Source organism: Lampetra fluviatilis, chromosome 4 (assembly GCF_964198595.1).
Source record: "Lampetra fluviatilis chromosome 4, kcLamFluv1.1, whole genome shotgun sequence".
NCBI classification, from domain to species: Eukaryota; Metazoa; Chordata; class Hyperoartia; order Petromyzontiformes; family Petromyzontidae; genus Lampetra; species Lampetra fluviatilis.
This window is the reverse complement of record NC_136278.1, coordinates 1,058,510-1,081,522: the sequence shown is the minus strand read 5'-3', so window position 1 is coordinate 1,081,522 and position 23,013 is coordinate 1,058,510. Positions and strand designations below refer to the sequence as shown.

General features: G+C 58.7%; 1 protein-coding gene across 2 annotated transcripts in view; it reads left to right on the top strand.

Annotated features, from left to right (window-relative positions):
- The window catches only part of INPP5A (inositol polyphosphate-5-phosphatase A), a 36,666-nt gene extending 18,339 nt beyond the window's left edge, over positions 1–18,327 (top strand). Inside the window, exons 5-16 of one of the 2 annotated variants that reach the window (XM_078855290.1) lie at positions 4,979–5,042; positions 5,750–5,853; positions 6,179–6,231; positions 7,630–7,749; positions 8,091–8,175; positions 11,289–11,384; positions 12,845–12,919; positions 13,644–13,717; positions 14,563–14,674; positions 15,356–15,424; positions 15,739–15,775; positions 18,017–18,327. In XM_078855290.1, the coding sequence (XP_078711416.1) occupies positions 4,979–5,042; positions 5,750–5,853; positions 6,179–6,231; positions 7,630–7,749; positions 8,091–8,175; positions 11,289–11,384; positions 12,845–12,919; positions 13,644–13,717; positions 14,563–14,674; positions 15,356–15,424; positions 15,739–15,775; positions 18,017–18,072 (945 nt within the window). In that variant the 3' untranslated portion in view covers positions 18,073–18,327. Of the gene's footprint in view, positions 1–4,978; positions 5,043–5,749; positions 5,854–6,178; positions 6,232–7,629; positions 7,750–8,090; positions 8,176–11,288; positions 11,385–12,844; positions 12,920–13,643; positions 13,718–14,562; positions 14,675–15,355; positions 15,425–15,738; positions 15,839–18,016 lie in introns of both variants that reach the window. The other variant, XM_078855291.1, reaches the window with a different exon arrangement.
- Positions 18,328–23,013: the final 4,686 nt, after the last annotated feature.

Here is a 23,013-nt window from a genome sequence, read left to right as displayed (position 1 = left end):
ATAGGTTGGGGACTGTAGGATGGAATCCCCTGGAGTGAAGGCCCCTGGGGCATGGAGGTTCCCGGGAGTCGAGGCCCCTGGAGAGTTTTGGCTTCTGGACGATGGAAGCCCCTGGGGTGTTTAGGCTCTTGAAGTGTGGAGGGCCCTGGGGAGCGTGGTGGCCCTGGGGAGCGTGGTGGCCTCTTGCAGCGTGGAGGCGCCCGGAGGGGCGTCCCTAGCCAACACTTGGGCGTCACGGTGAGGCTTGGGGAAACGGGGAACGAGATGAGATCTAAAATAAGAGAGAGATCAGAAAAAGAAGGGAAACGACTCGAAAATGAAAGCGGGGCAGAGCTTCATTTTCCGTTCCATCAGCCGGCGCCCGTCTCCTCGTGTGCCGTGACGGGGAAAGCCCCGCAAATTGAATTTTGAGCAAAGTCCAATCGAAGGAATTATTTTCTGTTTCACGAGCCGCCCGCTGCCTGTCCATGTGTGGCTTAGTGCGGATTCCCAGGAGGTGTCCCCCGGGTGCCCAGCCAGCGTGGCCAGCGACCCCCGCCCCCCCGCCTGCCGCCACCGCCATGCCCGGCGTAACCCCAACCGGTGCCGTTTGCAGAACGGCCGCACGCCAACATGGTGGGACGGTGAGCGCCGACGTTAATTTTGGGTGATCGCTCGTTAACTTCCCTGGTGGGGTGGGGAGGGGGGGACATTGAGGGGCTGTAGGGGGGGGGGCAGTGGGGGCACTTGTCATTCTTTGGCAGGCGGTATTCCGCAACCTGTCTGTGGTCCAGCGCTCTGGATCCAAGGGTTGGTGGATCACATCGTGAATCGCGGATATTCCAAACTTTGCTTGGGCTGCAATATGTTCACCGAGATGTGGCGGAACAACAAGCGGGATTGTGAACCCATCAGTGTGGGGCGTTGTCCCCTCGTAGGTGTGGTGCTATTTGTTGAGGTACTCCGGCGGTCCTTCCTTATGTAAACCGCTCGTCACGTGGGAATCAACAAACATTCCTCAGCGAGGATTTCAGTGAGGGGTCGGATAATCTTACGCCTCTTGGTCGTCATCGCGAGGCGTGATCTATCTACGGCTGGATGAAGGTCGCTTTCTGGTGGACGTTCCCTCCTTTGAGGGACCGTCAACCACCCGAACGTTGTCCCTCTGAGCTTCGTGTCTCGTCCAAGCCCACTTACATGTCTTCAAAATCAAGATGACGTGTTCTTCTTGCGTGTGTTCTACCATCCATTTCCCTCTTTCAACCTCTCAAGGTAATTCCCAGCAAGCCCCTCTCCATGCCTCTTTGCGTACTTTATCAGCTTCTTATTTTTCCCAAGCCCTTTGTTGTTAGGGCCCACGTTTCCGATCCGTGTATCACAACCGGGATATGTGTATACTCAGAGAGGAAACTCCCACTCACGCAATTAAAGATCTCGGACTCCTCCACTGAAGCCCACCGCGTGACCCCCCCCCCACCACCTCCTGTCAGTCACCTGTTAAAAACACGGAATACCGTTGCCAAACCGCGGCAAAACCGGGGCGGGGGGAGGGAACGCATGGCACTCGGTACTCGGGGCTTGCCGCTGGCATGTAAACTAACCGGGCGCTAATTTGTGCCAAAACACAGCGGAGCATTGATCCGCGTCGCGGCTTTGCGTGTAATGAAGGCGGTGGGGGGAACGTGTAGCGCGCACCCACGGTGGATGGCGAGGGTGGAGGGGGGCGGGCGAGAGGGAGGGAGGGCGAGGGGGGCGAGTGAGGGGAGGGGGTGAGAGAAATGAAATGCGCGGGACGGTCGCGCTCGCGAGGGGGGCGATTACGCGCGGATTGACCGTCGCTCCGCGGGTGTCTCTCATCTCGCCGTGAGCCCAGCGTGGTGAACCCCGGCTCGCGCGGGGTCAAGTTTCCGTTCTGGTATTTTATGACCATTTCTCCCTTATCAAGAAAGGTGGACAAATTATTTCTCTATGATTCGCAGCTCCTTGTCTATTGACACACTGCACTCAAGTGAAAGTCCACTGCATGTATTTTTTTTATATCCTTTAAAAATTCCCTGTTCATCAAATTTTCCCAATGCGCCCGTGCCCCTAGCAGGCCTGTGTCCTGAGTCGCAATCGTCATGTCAGCTTCGTTTTTTGCCTGTTCACACCGGGTCGAAGAAAGGTCCTAACCTCGAACACACTAAACAGCTCTTCTCTTGTAGCTACCCACCTAGGGGTTGTGTGTCCGTGGGGCTCTCCCGCCAGTGTGAAGCTTCGTTTACGGAAGAGGAAATTAAAACTTTTTTTTATAACATGACGGTCAAGCTTGCTGCCATAGCACCCCGGTGATGTCACCGTGTTGCGCGTCGCGGGTCCAGCGCATACGGGAGAGGACGGCAGTCGGTCGCGGTGCACTACGCATCAATGCGTTGACTTGGACGGTTAAAAATCGGTTATTACACTCGTACCAAGAGGTACGCTCACCGAATAAAGTCACAAGCTGATTCCACGCTCACCGTAACACAGAACTCTGTCCTCGCGCAGGACATCCCACCGCACCTGCGTAGGTCTGTTACCTGAGGCGGCTGGGGGGACGAGGGGGCGGCCGCGTGAATGGGAGCTGCAGCGTCGCTAAACACGCGTGGGGGGTGCACCTATCAGGACACGAGGGGGGCTAGGGTCGCCTGGCGCTGTAGCAAGAGACCTGACACCTGCTGCTCACGCCGCGGTCAAGCCCGGCTTGCGGCACGCGTCGTAAAACCCCGGGGGGCCCGTTGCTGCTGCTGCTACTTCTGTGCTGGTGCTGCTACTGATGATGATGCTGCTACTGCTGCCGCCGCCGCCGTGATATTAATTGTTCATGGTGATGGGTGCCACGGGAGGGAGAGGGAGGGACGTGGGGATAGAGAGAGCAAGAGGGACGCTGGGCTGTGAGCGAGGGGCGTGCGGAGGAAGCCACGCGTGTAATGCCCGTCCCGCGATGCCCGGCCGTTTTCAATTTTCCGAGTATTTCTCTAGAGAGAGGGAATCCAATCTGATGGCAGGGCCCTCCTCTCCCTCCCTCTCTCCTCCCCATCTCCTCCCCCTCCCACCCCTCATCTGTGCTGCACGCGCGTTCCGCACCTGCTCACCAGCGTGCCACGCGGAGCCACCCACTTAGCTCCGCGCCCACGTCCCCCAGAGAGCGGCCACACGCGCCCTGCAGCGGCGACACGCGCCCTGCAGCGGCCACACGCGCCCTGCAGCGGCCACAGACTTTGGTAGTGACACACACCCAGCACGAGTGTGCGGTTGATTGACAGCTCGAGGCCGCGATGGCTGTAGCCTCGGTGTGCTGTGTTGTTCTACCCGGGGTTAGAGGTCACGATGAGGTGGTAACGTTGATTCCATAACATTCTGTTCTGTTGCATCCACCGACACAACTTAGGACGGATGAGGAACCCGTTTGTGACTGAGCCCTGAATATGACGACCTTTGGCGGGCAACTCCGCACGACCACGCACACCCTTGCAGTGACAGCAGTGGCCCGGCGCAGTGCAAAAATTCTAAACAAAGCGTCGTTTGCTTTGTCAAAATCAGGCCCTCTTGAGTGCGCGATTAGTGCGGCTAAGATCCTCGCAGTGACGGATGAATATCGTTTGCGGGCCTTTTAGTAGAAGTGGTGGACCTCATGTGGCCGTCGGCCGCATGAAACAAAGTCGCGGGCCATGTCCAGCCCATGGTCCCTCAACCCCAGCCTTGGGGCCCGTTGTCACCCTTTGAGTTTGTCTCATGCTGCAAAGTGGGTGGTGGTGTTGAGCAACGCCCTGAGGTCGTGGGCTTCTGCCGAGTGGGGGAGGGGAGTTGCGGGGGCAGGGGGCAGGGGGGCAACCACGGTTATCGTGGCCTTGGGGCAGGGGTGGGGGGGGAATTGGGGGGGTACATCTGTAGAGGAGTGAGGCCTCATCGGTTTCACAGATCAACCGAGCCCACAGAGGAGAAGGGGGGGGGACGATCCCAAGCCAAGCGCAGTCCCTGCGGAGCCGCGCCCGGCGCCGTGGCACCGGCGTCGGCTTCCACGCGGCGCGCACGGGACACCTGCGGCGGGGACGCGCGCGTGCACACCCGCTCGGACGTACCGCCGCGCTGACGCCACCCCGTCCCTGCTCCTGCAGCGCGTAATTAGGCCCCGAGGAGCTGACGGGCGCCGCCGTTATTTAGTGTGGATTTATGCAGTGCGATACGCGGGTTATTAATCACGCGCTAAGTGTAGTTACGCGGTAATTAAAGCCCATTGGACGGTGGACGCACGCTCACCGAGCCGGCATTAGCCCAGATTTACGTGGCGAGGGAGCGGCGGGGATCGCGGCCCGGAGAGTGACCGGCGGTGGGGACGCCGTGAAAAGTCGCTCACCTGCCCGCACCTCCGCCCGCCCACTCGCCCGCTCACCTGTGCGCTGTTTCGCACCCACACCCGTTTCACCCGCACATCCACTCGCCCAAACGGCCAGGTTTAGACCTGCACGCTGTGTGAACCTGCACCCCCGCTCACCTGCACACCTCTCCTGCACTCTCTCACGCCCACACCCGCGTGCCTACTCGCCTGTCTGCCTCTCTCCCCTGCTCGCTGTCTTGCCACCCCACGTGCCAGTGAGTGTGGTAGGTGGACTGTGTGTGATGCGTGGGGTGTGTGTGTGTATTTGATACGTGTTATGTGTGTATGGCAAGTGGGCTGTGTATGGTACGTGATTTAATGAAATTGTAAAAGTAGTGGGTTTACTCTCCAACACGCCGGTGGGCTGAAGTAGTAACTAGTTGACGTTTTGTTTACGTGACAAATCCCTTACTAATTGGCTGTGTCGGGTTGTGGAGGGTTACGACACATTTATACTTACACGATCTAACCCAAAAACCTTCATTATGAATAATATTGGTCACGAAATCCTACGTGTTAAACTACGTGATTTAAGTATGGTAACTGTAGTGGTAGATTGCAAATGTGTAATGTGGTTGTGGTCTATGTAATCTGTCACTGCAGGCTCTAGGAAACCTCTACTTCCTTCACGAGTCCCTTAGGAACACTTACCAGTTTGACTTCAAAGGTGAGACACGGCTGACACACCACTCAAAACACTTGCACACCACACACGCCACTCTACTAACACACCACTCACACACCACTCAACACTAACACCACACACACCACTCACAACACTTACACACCACTCACGCACACCACTCTACTAACACACCACTCACACACCACTCACACAACACACACCACGACCGCACCACACACGTCAATCACCCCACTAACACACCACTCACAACACTGACACACCCCACACACTATACTCACGCCATTCTTACACCACTCACACACCACACTCGGCTCTTCACACACAAGTCACTCACGCACCACACACCGCTCTTCACACACAAGTCACTCACCACTCACGCACCACACACCGCTGGCACACAAGTCACTCACCACTCACACCACACACCGCTCTTCACACACAAGTCACTCACCATTCACACACCACACACCGCTCTTCACACACAAGTGTACTCCCCACTCACGCGCCACACACCGCTCGAACACAAATCACTCACCACTCAATGGAGGGCCCATTCTACTGTACCGTCTGTTTCATTCATTATTATTATTATATTCATCGCTGTTGCTGCGGCCGCCGTGAGTGAAGGCGAGGAGGGAGGCGGCATGAGAAGGCAGGTTGGGGCGGGGGGGGGATTGGTGGCGGAGACCGCGTGTCCACCGCGTGACGCTGGTTCCGCGTGCGTGCAGCTCGCAAGTTCAAGAAGGTGACGGGCAAGGAGATCTACTCGGACACGCTGGACAGCACCACCATGCTGGAGAAGGAGAAGTTCCCCCAGGAGTTCTTCCCGGAGGTGAGCACGGTTCCTGGCTTGCACGCTGCGTGCAATGCACGGCACGTGCGTGCGTGTGTGTGTGTGTGTTGGGCTTTCTTTACTCCGGTTGTGTAAGAGTTAAATCTCCGCCACCGCCACCACGGGACCGGAGGGCACGCGTCTCCATCCGTGGAGCGCACGACGGGGCCCAACTCCACCGGGCCCGGAACCAGAGGCGCACCTGCGGCGTAGAGCGGGCCTGCTGGCCACCCACCCCCTCGTGTGTTCTGCGTCGCTGTGCACGACCGTGAGTGAGAGTCATCGCTGATGCCTGCCGCCCATATCGCTATCCCCACCCCCGCAGTGCAAGTGGTCGCGGAAGGGCTACATCAGGACGAGGTGGAGCATTAGTGACAGGTAAGCCGCTCGCTCTCACACCGCGCCCAGCCTCCCTGCACCGCGCCCAGCCTCTCTGCACCGCACCCAGCCTCCCTGCACCTCACCCAGCCTCCCTGCACCGCGCCCAGCCTCCCTGCACCCCGCCCAGCCTCCCTGCACTGCACCCAGCCTCCCTGCACCGCGCCCAGCCTCCCTGCACCGCACCCAGCCTCCCTGCACCTCACCCAGCCTCCCTGCACCGCGCCCAGCCTCCCTGCACCCCACCCAGCCTCCCTGCACCGCACCCAGCCTCCCTGCACCGCGCCCAGCCTCCCTGCACCGCACCCAGCCTCCCTGCACCTCACCCAGCCTCCCTGCACCGCGCCCAGCCTCCCTGCACCCCGCCCAGCTTCCCTGCACTGCACACAGCCTCCCTGCACCCCGCCCAGCCTCCCTGCACCGCACCCAGCCTCCCTGCACCGCGCCCAGCCTCCCTGCACCGCACCCAGCCTCCCTGCACCTCACCCAGCCTCCCTGCACCGCGCCCAGCCTCCCTGCACCCCGCCCAGCTTCCCTGCACTGCACACAGCCTCCCTGCACCCCGCCCAGCCTCCCTGCACCGCACCCAGCCTCCCTGCACCCCGCCCAGCCTCCCTGCACCGCGCCCAGCCTCCCTGCACCGCGCCCAGCCTCCCTGCACCGCGCCCAGCCTCCCTGCACCCCATCCAGCCTCCCTGCACCGCACCCAGCCTCCCTGCACCGCGCCCAGCCTCCCTGCACCGCACCCAGCCTCCCTGCACCTCATCCAGCCTCCCTGCACCGCGCCCAGCCTCCCTGCACCCCGCCCAGCTTCCCTGCACTGCACACAGCCTCCCTGCACCCCGCCCAGCCTCCCTGCACCGCACCCAGCCTCCCTGCACCCCGCCCAGCCTCCCTGCACCGCGCCCAGCCTCCCTGCACCCCGCCCAGCCTCCCTGCACCGCGCCCAGCCTCCCTGCACCCCGCCCAGCCTCCCTGCACTGCACCCAGCCTCCCTGCACCCCGCCCAGCCTCCCTGCACTGCACCCAGCCTCCCTGCACCGCGCCCAGCCTCCCTGCACCGTGCGCAGCCTTTTCCTTTTAAGACGAATGTGTAGAGTTATTTTGGTAATGATTTGTGTCTGTGCACCACTGCCAACACAGCAGCGGCAGTGGCGTCACCGACACAATGTATGTTGGTGATGCCCAGGGTTTCGTGCAAACTCGTTCAAATTGTCATTGGTCTGTGTCAAGGAAGAGGACGAAGAGGCTCACTGGCCGACATTGTTGCAGCTGTCACCAAACAACCCAAACTGGCCAGGGAGCAGTGGGACGGAGGGGTGGGGGGTGAAATGGAACTGCGGTCGTATTCTGACCCCAGGGCTACCCTTCTGTGCTCATGCCCGCCCTTGTGCGCAGCGTCTTTGACCTGATCAACATCCACCTGTTCCACGACGCCTCCAACATCACGGCATGGGAGGAGAGCCCCTCGGTCTACTCGAGCAACCGGCAGCGCGCGCTCTCGCACGTGCTCGACAGGTGGGCCCGCTGTCTCCTGCCGCTCCTCTCTCATCTCACCCTACTCCCCTCCACGCACCCGTGTGTTGTGTAACGTGTAATATTATGTGGTGCGATGTGTTGTATCATGAGTACTTTGTATGTGCAGCGCTTTGTTGCACTGTTTAATGCCTTCTCATGTCATGATGTGTACTATGTCTAGTGTGTAATATTGATTTGTGTCACAGGTTGCTTTATTCTGTATAATGCTGAGTACTGTTAAGTTCTACATGATTGTTTCTCTGCTATTGGCTCGTGTACTGCAAGTTTACATCGTGTAACGTGTTGTTGTTGTTGTGTTTGTTGTGTCCCTGGTGGTGCAGGATCTCTGACCGGCGATACCAGACCGTGCCGTTCTTTATTTTCGGAGACTTCAACTTCCGGCTCGACGCCAGGCAGGTGGTGGAGGTGAGAGCACACAGACGTGGAACACAATGACGAAGAGCCCCCGTGTAGCCTTAAAAGACTGTTGGGGCAAGTGCTGTTAGCGAGCACCTACGCTGGCGGACACGGCACACGAGGGGGCGGTTGGCCAGCACCACGCCCGGTCGCCGTTGTGTCCCTGGTGGCGATGTTTTACACATCACACTGCACCAGGTACTCATTTGAAGCTGAGTCGACCTAGGGGAGGCCCCAGGGCAGGTTCAGATATTCCTCGCTGGTGTTGGTGGCCACGAGCAGGAGTCGAACTCGGGTGCCGGGCTCGTAGCGTCGTGCGCTAACCACTATACTACCGCATCCCAAACACAACAACGACAACCGCCATTTGCCACTAAGTTGCGGTGATTTCACCACAGAACTTGCGCGATGCTATATGCACTTTAAAGCCACGTGAAGTGTCGAACACCCACTGACGGGAGGTCACGGGACAGACCCAAGTGCCATGGGTTGACGGACTGAGATGACTGGCCTGATGCACCATCTGTGTCCCCTACTATCCCACACACACACACACAGACACACATGCAAAGGCAGACACATACACAGACACATACCCCCCGTCCAACCCGGGGGCACTTCGTGGGGCGTGCACCGGCGGCTGCCGCTGAGTCGCGAGAGCTTGGGGGTGCAGCTGGGGGTGGGGGTCGCGTGAGGGGGGGGGGGCGTCCGCCTGACCCGGCCCGGCCTTGCCGCTGCCTACCGGCCCGGCTGTAGGGTGCTGCGTCTCGAGCGGTGTGGTGGTAACGCTTGGGCCTCGCAGCAAAGAAGCGCCCGGGTTCGATTCCCGACTTGGGCACCTTTCTGCGTGGAGTTTGTACATTTACCCCCCATGGCTTTTCTCCAGTTTCGTGCCAAAAGTAAAACAATTACACAGCAAATTACTCAATTGGGATCACACAGAGCAACCGCTCTCTCTAGTACCCTGTAGGCAGGATCCTATTAAAAAAAGAGTCCCAAGACTCGGTGAGGCTTTCCTGGGTAAACAAGCACAATGAAAACAATGATCTGGCTAGATGTATGGCTGTATGTTTAGTGTATCTGGCTGTCAGGTCAAAGTGAGAGCGGTTTTCTGGCTCAAATGAGCATCGAGACGGTGCTCATCTCCTGTTTACAGCCCTGCGGAGCCAGTGCTGGAAATTCCACATTCATATGGCGGGGGCGAGTCTATCCCTAGGACCTTCGCTGTTGACTTCCCCACCAAGTGGTACTCTGTTTTACTGACCCCGAAGGGAGGGATGATGATGGGTGGACGAGTCAACCCCCAGCCAGGATTTGAACTCGCAACCTTTCCGATTTGCCATCCTGCTCACTCTTCCTGCTCGTTCTGTGCCGTCCATCCGGGCTATTCAGCAATTAATCCCCAACTCTGACATCGGCGTTTGAGGCTGCTTCATCTCTCTCCGGTCCAGGGCGTCCGCAAAACCTCCGCAGATTTCCACGTCCGTTCCGTCAAACGGGGGTTGGGGCTGGGGGGGGGGGGGCGCACCCCCTCTTTTCTGCAGTAGGAGAATGCTTTTGTAAAATGTAAATAACGAGGGAGCGGGGTAGGAGGGCCCCTCATTATAACTTGATCTGCTCCGGCTGTGCGAGCTTTGGGGGGGGGGGGGGTGGTGAGGGCTGATTGAAGGGGGGGGGGGCGGTGGGAGGGGCACTGCCGTTTTGTCGCCCAAACAGAAACAGTGACAGCTGAGAGGGACTGTTGGGTGGCGGGCGGCATCCGTAATCTGTTAAACAGCTTTCGCGGGCGTTGGGGTTTAACCAGGCAGAACGGAGACGCCTTTGTCGGCGCGCTGCAGCCATCTGCTGGAGGCCTGCCTGGCCGCCGCCCCCCTTTTGTGCCGCCCTCTCCGCATGTGAAACGCACGCGGGGGGAACCCTTTGTGCCGCTCTACAGGGGCCCTTTATGGGCCTTGTGCGGCCCCATTGTGGTGCCGGGGCGGCCCGAGCGGAGGCTTTGTCGCGCCGTACGTGGCGGTTTGTCAGACTACAGATGTTTGTGTACGGGGGTCGGGGGTCAGGTTTGATTTCACGGGGTCGGTTCGGCCGAACACTGGCGAGAGACGGCCAACTTAGCGATTCATGGGCCCCTCGCGCATTTAGTTTCAATTGCAGAGCGATTACCATTCAGGGCCTGGGAGTGGGCGAGTGCGCGCGCGTGTGTGCGTGCATGCGTGCGTGTGTGCGGGGCTGTTTGTATTGTCCACCCTCTCATCGCGGACTCCCCACTAAGTGGCTTCCTCCTTTCACTTTTTCACTTCCACTGGAGTGCCCCCACACTGGCCTACCTACCCCTGCTGTCCGCGAGACCCCTGCCATCGGCCACCAGCCTCCTACGGTCACGCTACTCCCAGTAGGGGGCGGGGGGGGGCTATTGCGGAAAGTAGTAAAGTTGCCCCCCCCCCCCTTACATTGTCACCAGCGGGCAGTGCGGCAAAATCAATTCTTTGCGCTTTACTATGCGCCGGCATTTACTGCCCCCCCCCCCCCCCCCCGCGTTAACCAATCCACATACTGACAAGCATGGTGAAGTATGGTCAAATGGCCCCCGTGACCTGCACACCTTTGGGAAAGGCCCTCGTCCACCAGTGGATTGACTAAAGGGCCGAGTCGGTGTGTGAATATTCCGGTAGCAGTTGGCGCAGTGAGGAGCACCGTTTTCCAGTCGTCTTGGTCAGCCAGTCGATACCACCTGGGTCTCTCCCGTGACCTGCCAGCTGTCAGCATTCTACACTTCACGTGACGGCCTCAGTATGCACCTAGCCTGCCACAATCAGTCAACCCATACAACTCGGGTCTGCCCCGTGACTTCCTACCAGCAGCGAGAGCCTTCCACAAGCCAGGCTCGGTACACTGGCTTGTGCCAGGCTAGATAGCACAGTTAGCTACGTACAGTGCAAAGGAAGTTCAACATACATACAAGCGCTGTGGTGATGTCACCGCCACTGAGTGGTGAATGGCGCCGTTATTGTGTGTACATTAACCCTGTGTGTGTGCGTACACATGTTTAGTGTGTGTAACATGAACCCTGGGTGTGCGTGTGTACACCTTTAACCTTGCGTGTGTGTGTGTGCCGTACCCAGTCGCTGTGTGGAGAGGCGACACTGGAGACGGTGAAGACGCCGAACACGGACGAGGTGGATCGCGTCGTCTACACCGAGTCCAACAACGACCGCAAGGTGCGTGGCGCCGCAGTGGCGGCAACACCCAGACGCATGGGATTACACACGCATGCACGCGCACACGCGCACACCAAACACAGAGATTCCCGTACAGACACAGGGGATGGGTGGCTAGCAACACGCCTTTGTCTCCCTATTGGCGATATTTACACTTCGCACCAGCTACTCATTTAAGGCGGAGTCTAAACTGGGTATTAGAGGAAATTCGAACTTAGGTCATCGGGTTCGTAGCGCAGTGCGCTAACCACCGTGCCACCGTCCCACAGATGCAGTCAGAGAGACACACACGCACATTCACCCGCACAAAGGACAAATATCCCCCACATGACATGGGTGGACAGCCTACTGCCCATGGCCCGGATACGGCCCCTGACTTCATGTCACACGACGGCCCGCAGCCCCACGTCAGTCAGGGCTGCCACTTCGAAACAGCCCGCAAACAATATTTATCCAACGCTGCTAGCATCTTAGCCGCACTAAACGGGTACTAGAGAGGTAAATCCTTTAACCCGGTAACAACGCTGTGTTTCTAATTGTAGTGCAAGGTGTGTGTGGCTGCCCACCAAAGGTCCATTCCAGCACTCAGTAAGGAAAGCGGCACACACATCGGTTCCCCGGCCTGTGTCCTATAACAGCCCGTGTGCATCTCCCGTAGTCCGTGTGCGTCTCCCGTAGTCCGTGTGCGTCTCCCGTAGTCCGTGTGCGTCTCCCGTAGTCCGTGTGTGTTTCCCGTAGTCCGTGTGCATCTCCCGTAGTCCGTGTGTGTTTCCCGTAGTCCGTGTGCATCTCCCGTAGTCCGTGTGTGTTTCCCGTAGTCCGTGTGCATCTCCCGTAGTCCGTGTGTGTTTCCCGTAGTCCGTGTGCGTCTCCCGTAGTCCGTGTGCGTCTCCCGTAGTCCGTGTGCGTCTCCCGTAGTCCGTGTGTGTTTCCCGTAGTCCGTGTGCATCTCCCGTAGTCCGTGTGTGTTTCCCGTAGTCCGTGTGCGTCTCCCGTAGTCCGTGTGCGTCTCCCGTAGTCCGTGTGCGTCTCCCGTAGTCCGTGTGCGTCTCCCGTAGTCCGTGTGTGTTTCCCGTAGTCCGTGTGTCTCGTAGTTATGCCCAGCTTCACCGCACATACATGTGCTGTGTATTTGTGTTGTGGGGGAACAGTGACGTCATGGTTAGCGCACTGCACAAGGAACCCGGAGTTCCAGGTTCGATTCCCGCTCACGACCAATAAAAGTGGCAAATATTGAACTGGTCCTAGACCTCCCCTAGGTCTACTCAGCCTTAAATGAGTACCTGCTGCTGTGTGGAAGCATCAGCATTGGGAAACAAAGGTAGCCGGGCGTGGTGATGACCACCACCCCCCCTCGTGTGCTGTGTCGGCCTTCATAGGTGCTACTCGTTAACCACACTTGCCCCAACATTATATTAAAGTGGGGGATCTCTGTGTGTATGTGTGTGTGTGTGGTGTAGGTGGTGCTGCGCATGGAGAAGAAGCTCTTTGAGTACATTCACCAGGGCATATTCCGCGAGGACAACGGCAGTGATGTGCGTGCCCCTCCCCCTCCCCCCGCCACTCCTGCCCATGGAACTTGTTTGCGTAGACTCAGTGCCCGATTTTAAAACTTTACTTGCAGATTCCCTGTTTTGGGATACACGTAGCGGTTGTTTCCTCCGACTGCAAAACGATTGGCAGGACCCTCTTGAAAAATCGTCTTGGAATTCATTGAGGCTTGCTTGGGTGAACAAGATTAAGAGGTGAAATAATCCCCGAACAGGTTGCAGACAGTGTCTATCCTACAGGCTGCAGACACAGTAATATAGGTGATTTGGGTTAGATCTCGTAAATATAAATGCGTCGTTAAACCCACCACCACTCGACACAGCCAATTAGTAAGGTTTGTCATGTTAACTGAACGTGCCAATTCGTCATTAGTACAGCACACCAGTTGTGTTGAAGAGCAAATCCATAACATTTACAATCTGAGTACGACGCTACGCCAGTAATTACAACTAGCATCATCAGGCGGACAGCCAGATTCATATTATTGATGATATTGGTTGCGAAAGCCTACGTGTTAAACTGCAGACAGTGTATCTATCCCACTGTCACCAGGCCTAGCTCCTGCCTGCGCTCCTGCCAGGATCTGTAGTTTCCCGTGCACAACACAGGACCCGAGTTTAAACGTCGACTGCTCTGTGCCTCCTCTCCCGCCTTGGCGCCCCCCGTCCCTCACCCCACACTCCACACCTCTTCATTTGACATTCGCAGCTGCACAGATTTGACCGGGAGTTCTTGGCCTTCAAGGACCGTCTCTGGGAGCAGGACATCGGCTTTCCTCCCAGGTGAGACGGAGGCCTGCGGCCCCGCTGCAAGCAAGGAAACTACGGGCAAAGCAATATTCGCAGAAGAACCATATTGAACGTGATGGTGTTTATTTTTGCACGGTCAAATTGGTGACCATCGGCTCCGTTACACCCGAGAAGTGGGTTTAATAACAACTCAGTCTATGAGAGTTGATGGGTCTCTCTGTGTGAGTCCGTGGGTCTCTAAGTGACTCTATGAGTGTCTACGGGCTAAGACCATCGACTCTCTATACTTGAGGGACCCGGTTTAATCGGCGGCCAGTTGCTGAAACCGGGATTCGAACCCAGCATCTCAGGGGTTGCCGGCTCTGCGCCCCTGCCCTCTGAGTTACGCAGCCACCGCAGGTGTGGTCGTTGTTAATTGATGCGCTCGCGCGGGGTCAGAGAGGGGGACGGCGCGACGGTCAGCGCTGCCTGCCCCTGGCTGCGGTGAACAATCAGCGTGATGCATTCCACTGGCTGACCCCAGCGATCGCTCCCCGCGTCTGCGTGATTGGGAGGGTGTGTGCGTGTACGCGTCTGTGCGTTCCTGTGTGTGTGTGTGGGTGTCTGTATGTGTTTGTGTGTTTCTGCGTGTGTGTCCGTGCATTTGTGCGTTTTCTGTTATGTGCCAGTTTGTGTGCGAGTGGAGCGCGGCGGCGCAGCGGTATGCGCGCTGCGCTCCGAACGCGGCGAGGTGAGTTCCATTCCCGCCCACGGCCCGGTCCTGGGCCTCTCCTCGGTCGACTCGACCATAACCGAGTACGCGGTGCGGTGCGAATACATGGGGCACCGACGATGCTCAATGTGGGCTACGCGTGGGCTCTGTGACTCGGTGTGCGCAGCTACCCGTACAGCGAGGACAGCAGCCAGGGCAGGAGCTACATGAACACGCGCTGCCCGGCCTGGTGCGACCGCGTGCTCATGTCCCACTCGGCACGCGAGCTCTTCCACAAGGTGACACGCTCACACACGCTCGCACAAAACAAACACAAAGATCCCCCGTGTAGCCGTCACAGACTGTTGGGGCAAGTGCTGTGAGCGCACACACTCACACGTGCGTGCGCTCACAGAAATAATCGCACCACAAATACACGCACGCTCACAAAAAAGACGCGCGCGCGTACACGCACATGCATGTACATACAAATACAAAATCTCCCGTGTCCATCACAAACACGCACACATGCACTCGCACGTCCACACACATGCAAAGATACGCACCGCACATACAAGCATGCTCACACAAAGAGAAAGATCCCCTATGTAGCCTTAATATATATGGCATTATGCGTCCATGCACACGCATGCACCGACACACACATACGCCTGTACACACACGGGTGGGCAATCAAAACCGTGCCTGCGTTATTCTTTCGATGGGCATCTCGTCCCGCCGCCGCGTGAAGCGGCACGAAAGGTCGCCCGCGCTTGTTTGACTCTCCAGGGCGACGATTTACTCGGAGTCTACAGACGACGTTGACATTCGGTGTCTATCTCCGGCGGTTCGTCCACTGGTGGCGCCGGTTCTAACGGCCGGGCGACTCTTGTCGTGCGTGCGCGTACGCGTGTGTGCGTGCGCGTACGCGTGTGTGCGTGTGCGCGCGTGTGTGCGTGTGTGCGTGTGCGCGTGTTCAGGGAGAGGGGGAGGACACGGTCCCCGTCTACAACAACATCGGCGCCAATGTGTGCATGGGCGACCACAAGGTAGCTCGCTCGCGTACGGCGCACGGCGCGGCGGAGCACCGGCACGCACACACGCTCACGCCCGCACGCACGCACACACACACACGCACACACATGGTTTAACAGCGCGTGTGTGTCTGTGTGTGCGCATTTGTGTGTGTTTGCGTGTGTGTGTATGTGTTTGTGTGCACGTGTGTGCTTATTTCTGCGCGTGCATGCACGAATTTGTGTGTGTGAATCTGGATGTGTGCACATGTGCCCGTGTGTGTGTGTGTGTATATATCTGCATACGTGTCCTTGTTCGTCTGCGTGCGTGCGTGTGTGTGCATCCCCAGCCGGTGTTCCTGTGCTTCAGGCTGGTGGTGGGAGCAGGTAAACGCAGCGCTGCCGATCCCCAGTGTTGTGCTGTGCAGTGACCCGTGTGCCTTGCTCGTGGTAATGCATCGTTTTTTCCTTTTAATTCAATCACTCCTCACACAATTCTCGCTTGCATTGTTTTATACACTCGCGCTCACGCACGCACGCGCTCACGCACGCACACGCACAGTATGAGACACTCCTGGCCCCTCAGCCGCCAGCGTGGCCGTGTGCCGAGTTGAGCTTTTCTGGGTCAGTGGGTCAAGACTCGTCTCCCGTTGCCCATTGGCTCTGTGGAACATGTCTCTGCTTCACCTGCAAAGCCTCGTTGAGTCTCAAGACTCTTTCAGAAGAGCCCCTTTGCTCTCCCCCCCCCCCTTGCACGAAGCAGAGAGACACTGAGCGTTGTCAGCCCTCTCCGCGCCCTACAGCGCCTGCGGGCAGGCCCTATAGGTCCCCGATTCGAGTACCGGCCAGGCTTACCACCTGCTTAGCTTCCGAGTGATATATTACGTTGATCGGGCGCGTTCAAGATGATTTAGTCGCGGAACAAGAGCCTTGCTTTAATTGCTTCGAGCCGTTTGTCAAAGGGATGAATAATGTCGGCTGACGTGACAGTAACGCTAAACTAATTAACTCGGTGGATAGACGAATTCGCTGATGGGCTCCGTCAGAGTTCACAAGGTTTGGTGAGCAGTGACTCACAACCAGCTGCCCCCAGATGCAGATTCTGACGGAGAGCACGGGGCAGTCCGGGTTTTGCCCAGTTCCGTTCCTTTCAGGGTTCCCAGGAGTGTATCTGTGTCCTGTTGACGTCACGCTTGATGTATATGGTATCCGTGTGTGTGTATATAACAAAGACAAAGAGTTGTATGTGGTGGAATCATTAGCGCATTGCTCTACGAACTCGAAGACCAAAATTCGATTCCCACTCGCATCTCACAACGTCGGTGACGGAATATCTGAACCGGTCCTGTGCCTGCCCAAGTTCGACTCAGCCTGAAATTAGTACCTAGTGTGGTGTGTGTAAACATCAACACTGGGAAGACTAAGGCGGCCGGGCGGTAGTGGTGCTAGCAATCCACACCCTCGTGTGCCGTGACGGCCTTCATATGTGTTCACTAATAGCACTTTTCCCAACAGCCTGTTAAAGGCTACACGGGGCATCTTTGTCTTTGTATGTATAACACCCACACACGCCTTGCATACACTGACATGTATATATATGTGATGCTTGAATAAAACACACACTGCACACATTACTGCACATACTCTACATATATTGCACAGGCTGCAATTTAACCGTTTGTGGTAGTTCGTCATCCAGATGAACAATTGAGCCCTCGATATACAGTGAGTGTACTGTGTATACAGTGAGTGCACTCTATATTTGTGCGGAGCTGTGGCACATTAGGTTAGCGCACTGTGTTCCAAACTCCGGGGACCCGAGGTCGTTCGACTCCCCGCCACGGCTGGCATCGGCGGCGAGTGAGATCTGAACCGGGCTCGCACGCCCACTTCACTAACACCGCCCATGCCGGCTCGGCCCGGCACGGTGAAGTATGGCCAAACGCACCCTCCCGACCGGCGACACGGCAACGGGGAAGCCGCTCATCCAGCAGTGGATTGACAAAGAGGCTGTACAATTGTGTACACGCTCCAGCCTATGTAGTACGTGTGTATGTGCAGTATATATATAACCGTACAATATTTCGGTTTTACTCCGGACTCTTTGATAGTGCACGTTGTGGTTGTGGTGGTGCACGGTGTTGTTGTTGTAGTTGCTTCGTTACCCGACGACGTGGTTTCCCCCGGTGCTGGTGATGATTTTAATCGTAGCGGCCGCGCCAAAAACTATTTAATTGTGAACCGCCGGCTCCGATTGCAACTCCGTAATCATCCCCAATGCCGAGAGGAAACCAGGCCGGGAAGGCGGCACCCCCGGTGTGAATCCCTCCAGTGTCAACCCTGGTCCCTGCTGCTCTTTGTCCTTGACCCGTGCTGCCCTCTGTCCTTGTGTCCTGTTGCCCTTGACCCGGGCTGCCCTTTGTTCTTGGTCCCTGCTGTCCTTGACCCGTGCTGCCCTCTGTTCTTGACCCGTGCTACCCTCTGTCCTTGACCCGTTCTGCCCTCTGACCTTGCGACTTTGCTGTACTCTGAATTTGGGATTGCCTAGCACTCCGGCACTGACCCTTCCAAAGGCAGCGTACTGACCGCCCGCCCCGTGTCCGCACGTGAACGTCTGACCTCCGCCAGACAAGAAGAGCCATCGGCAGAACGGGGGGCGGTTCCTGCGCGAGACGGCCGTGTGAACGGGCTCCGGGGGGCTCCACCAGAGCGCCCCCTCCCCCCTACCGTCAACGCCCCCCTCCCTCACTCCCCCCCCCCCCGAGTGGAGCAATACCCAGCTCCTCCACACCATTCTCCCCCACCGCCCCCCGTCCTTCCCCTCCACCGCTCGCTCACTCTTAGCACTCACTCGCCAACTCGCTCACTCACCTCTGTGAGCGGTTCGCTTGGCCCCGAGCGGTGGTCACCAAAGCCGCCCCCCCCACTCACCCCCCCCCACTCACCCCCCCCACTCACCCCCCCCACTCACCCCCCTCCCACTCACCCCCCCCCCCACTCACCCCCCCCCCCACTCACCCCCTCCCACTCACCCCCCCCCACTCACCCCCCCCCCACTCACCCCCTCCCACTCACCCCCCCACTTGCCCGCGCCACCGCGCTCTACTCACGAAGAGCCCCCCCCCTCACCTCTACTGCACCAGTCCCTGCGGGCCCCACCCCTGGCCTGTGACACCGCTGTGAATGTGCCATAGCCCCCCACCAGCGCGGGGGCGAGTGGGCGAGCGGGGTTTGTGCCGTCTGCGTCCACCTCGCCGGCCTCTGAAGAGCGATGGAGGCTCCAGGTGGAGGCTTCCCCCGCCGTGATCACCCCCTGACCCCTGACCCCCCACTCCCCTCTCCAGGGGATGCCGGTGGCGAGGTCTGCGAGCCCCGGGGGGGGGGGGGGGCCCTCGTGGGCCATGCCACGCCACGGCTTTACGGTTGTGGGGGGCAGGGGGGTGGAAGGGGGAGGCTCCACACTTCTTACCGTTTTAACGTCTCACAGTTTACGTTTTATATTTTAACTCGGTCGGGTTCGACGTCCCGCACGTTTTAGCATTCATGTTCCGTGCAGAGCACGAGAGCTTTAATGACTTTCGTCGTCGGCAGGAGAGGAGAGAGAGAGTTGTTCTCTTTGGGTTCTAATGGTTCGTGGTTATTATATTTTTTATCGTTAAGAGAGCTGCCTCGGTGGCCACCTGTAACCATTGCGTTAGCCAAACTAATGTAACTACTATTACCGTCGTTATTATTATGCATATGCGACTTCGGGGGATCTGGTGGTGATGATGGTGATGATGATGATGATGAATTTGGGCGTCTGATTTTTTTCAGGTGTATTTTTTTTCGTTTGAGGTTTGGTCGAACAGTGGGGGGGAGGGGGGGGGGGCGGTCTTTGCGCTCCGTGGCGAGTGGGGGGGGGCGGTGAGGGTTAGGGGATGGTGTGGTCCCACCCTAGCATCTAAGAAGTGGCATTCGTGTACATACGGTCTGTGAGTGTGAGTGAGTGTGTGAGTGTTTGGCCTGTGCAGAGGTATATGTATCACGCTCTCGTGACCCCGGTGGCACGGATTGGAAGCTCCCGGAGCTCGTCCGGAACCGGGGTCTCTCCACCCCGGTGACGCCGGGAGCCACGTGGCGCCGCCGCCGCGGTGGTTGAGGCGGTGCGCGTGGACGTGTGATGCGCGAGGTAGACAAACCGCGTGTGCACGTGTCGCAGTTAACACTATCGTGCCGCTACCCCCCCCGCCCCGCAGCCTCCCTCCCTCTATCCCTCTCCCTCCAACCCCCTCCCTACCTCCCTCCCTCCATCCTTCTCTCACTCCAGGGTTGGACGCGGGGGGAGGGGGCAGGGTGCCATGGGGGTGTCCCCCCACCCCCACTTACATAACCCAGGGGTCTCAATTCCCAGGGCCCCCTTGAATCCCCCACTCCCCTCTAATCCAGGAGTCCCTTCAGGGTCCCCTCAATGCCCTGGTTCTCCTCAAAACCCAGGAGTCTTTTCTCAGGCTTGATCTCATCCCAAGGTCTCCCAGAACGCCCCTGTACCTGGCGCACTACAAACCTCCCGTGCCCTCGCCGTGGGCCGTGGCGATGGCGGTGACGCCGCGACCCACAAGATACTCCCTCGTAGAACTTCGCCCCTGGTTCTCTCACATCCGCAAGTTCTCATCACACTCCCCGTGGCTTCCCTTCGATCCCCCGGGTCACCTTGTATCGCCCGGGTCCCCCCCCCCCCCCCCGCGTTTCCCTGGGTCCCCCCCCTCGTGCCGTGGAGCTCGTGTGACGTAGCCTCGTTGTGCCGTAGTCGTGGTGCCGCATGCTGTGTTTTGTGCCCCCATTCGCCCCGACCTCCCTTCGCCCCCACCACCCCCCCAAATCCCAGCGTCACCGATGACGTTCGGATCAGGCATGGCCGAATCTATGTCCCCTGCATGACATCGGTTGCTGGGTGGGGGTCCCAAGGGTCGAGGGATGGTCCAGGACCCCCCTCCCCAAGGCTGTGACGATTCTCTAAGAGGGCCCAGGCAGCCCCGTGGCCTCTTAACGCGCAGCGGTGCCTCCCAGCCAACTCGCTCCACGTGGCCCCCGCTATTGAGACGCAGCACGTCAGAGTAGCCGGGAAGGCACTGACGAGGGGAGGGTTGGGGGTGGGGGATCAGATTTGAAAAAATTTTAAAGATAATTTACGACGGGAAATCAGGCGGCCGAGTGACGCAGAGGTTGGGAGCGCCGCTGTGGTCCAATCTGAGCCTCCTCCGCCCACGATTCAGCCGCGTCGCTAGTTGATCGTCTTCGCCTCGTTATAAACGACAACGCCAAAAACACTTTTATTCTAAGTTTTTTGTTCCGCGTAATTTGGCCCAAATTCCAGCTCTGGTCATTAAATCTCGGGTTGTGGCCGTCGTGAGACGACTCCGTGGCAGGGCGGGCGGGCGGGCCGCACCTCGGTGCAGGTGGCGGCGTGGCTGGGTCCTTCAGAAGTCCTTCTGTGAGATCCGCGTTTTGCGCGGGCGGTTCTGCACTGCTCGAAGCGTTACGAATTGGTTCTTCGTCTTATCACGTAACGCCGCCAATCGCACAGATCGAGGGTGTAATCGGGGATTTTAAAATATATATACACAAATATATATATAAAATATATATTATGCGGCAATTATTGTTGTTTTTTTTCTCCTCCCGGTGACAGTTTCCCCTAAATCGTCCCTTTGATGTTTATGATGGCATCGACGTTCACTTGCGGAGCGGCACGGCGACTGCGCGGCGGGGAGTGGGGGGGGGGTGCCCCCCTTCCCTGCCGCGCAGTCGTTGGCCGCGTGGCGCCCTTCTAGAGAATCCACACGGCGGAGGGGGTGAGAGGGTGGGGGGGCAGAGCGGTGGGGAGAGGGGGGGGGCTCGCGGTGGTGTGGGCGGCCGTGGCGATTCTCGCCCGCCGCTGGTTTTGTATATCGCGTGCCCACCCCCACCCCTCCCGCGCCCCCCCCCCCAACCTCCTCCACCTCTTTTCTCTCCGCGTGCGACGACGATGATGTGATGATGATGATGGTGACGTGGTTTGCTCGTTTCGCTCCGTGAAGTCGACACTACACTGGGCCCAGCGCCGTCGCCGCCGCTTTCACTGGACGCCGACCGCGTGGCCGCGCGTCGCCGCCTGTTGTGCTGCACCCCACTTCGTGTATTTTATTAAAACTTCACACAGGCTGCTGGCCGCCTCTCGCGTCCACTCGCTTACACCCCCCTCCCCCAGCCCCAGAGTTGCCAACGATCCGAGTGGGTCCCGAGCGTTGGCACCGCTGTGACTCGCCGACCCGCTCCACCCGTGCCCACACCTGGCGGGGCGGGGGGGTGTTGGACTTCATTGCACGTCTCGTGCGCAACAGACGTGGGCCACGGCAGCAGGGGGTGGGGGCGGAGGGGTGACACCTCCTCTCAGGGAGCGCCACGCCGCAGCCCCTTGAGTCCCGCACGTTTAGTTCGCGTGGCGCATGCGCTCGCAGCAACGAAGGCGGTGATGTGAAGGGGGGTGGGGGGGGTTATCGTGGCAGGCCACGTGTGAGGGAAGGCGTGTGCGCAATTAGGATTGGGCTCGAGTGAAGGTGAGCTTGAGGATCGGTGTTAAAAGTTAGACTATGGGTTAGGATGAAGATATAACTAGGATTAGAATTTCTCGGCGATATCTAGAGCTGAAGTTAACGGTGGCACCGGTGAAACGGGGTTAGTATCAGGACTCGGAGCTTCATATCTGAACAAACATTCTACTCGTACGTTTCCACGATAGCTTTAGATGTAAACATGCTTCAGGGCGAGAAGAATTCCACTGTCGGAGGAGAGTTTGGCGGCTGGGTAGAGCCGCCAGCATTGGTGCCGGACCCAGGCCCCTCGGTGTTGGTCCCACATGGGGGTGTGTGGAGGGAGACTTTGATTTCGCGGCTGCGCCCGCCTCTACTCCAGCTCTCAAGTGGAAGTTGCGCGAGGCGCTGCCGCAGATTTCTAGGGGTTCTGGGGTTCTCCCCCGACCCCACCCACCCCCTCCTCTCCTGGGATGAATGCCCCCCCCACCCCCACCCCCTCGCCGGTCATTACATATTCATGGTCGTGTCGAACCCCACGCCGCATTGTGTCCCTGGGACCTGCATTATTCATGGCGACGGCGTGAAAGGGGGGAAAGGGGCTGGTGACAGGGTCGGGTCTGGACTTGGAGGGGGGGGGTGAAGGGGGTCCTTCACGGACCCCCTTGTCCCCTGGGAGCCCGGGCCTCTCCACCCCCCCCCTCCCTGGCCCCCCACGAGAGTGTGACGGGGAGTGATGGGAGAGTGACGGGCGGACAATGGCAGCGGAGAGAGGCGAGGGGGCCCACCCAGAGCGTGCGGGGCTCACAGGGTCAACCTGCGCCCCCCTCCCTGGCCGTGACGTGCCTCTCATTGTGCCCGCTGATGGACCCTCCACGCGTTTTGTGTGGAGTTTTATTGCCCCTCGAGTTGAGCCACGAGGCGTCGATTAGTGGGGGCTGTGGTGTGCGGTGGCGGTGATAGTGGTAGTGTGTGGTGGTGGTGGTGGTAGTGGTGGCGAGGCTTTGTACTGGCTGTCGTGGGGTGTGCGGTGAGTCGTGTTCGCCGGGTTACGTTGTGTGAATGTTGTGCTGG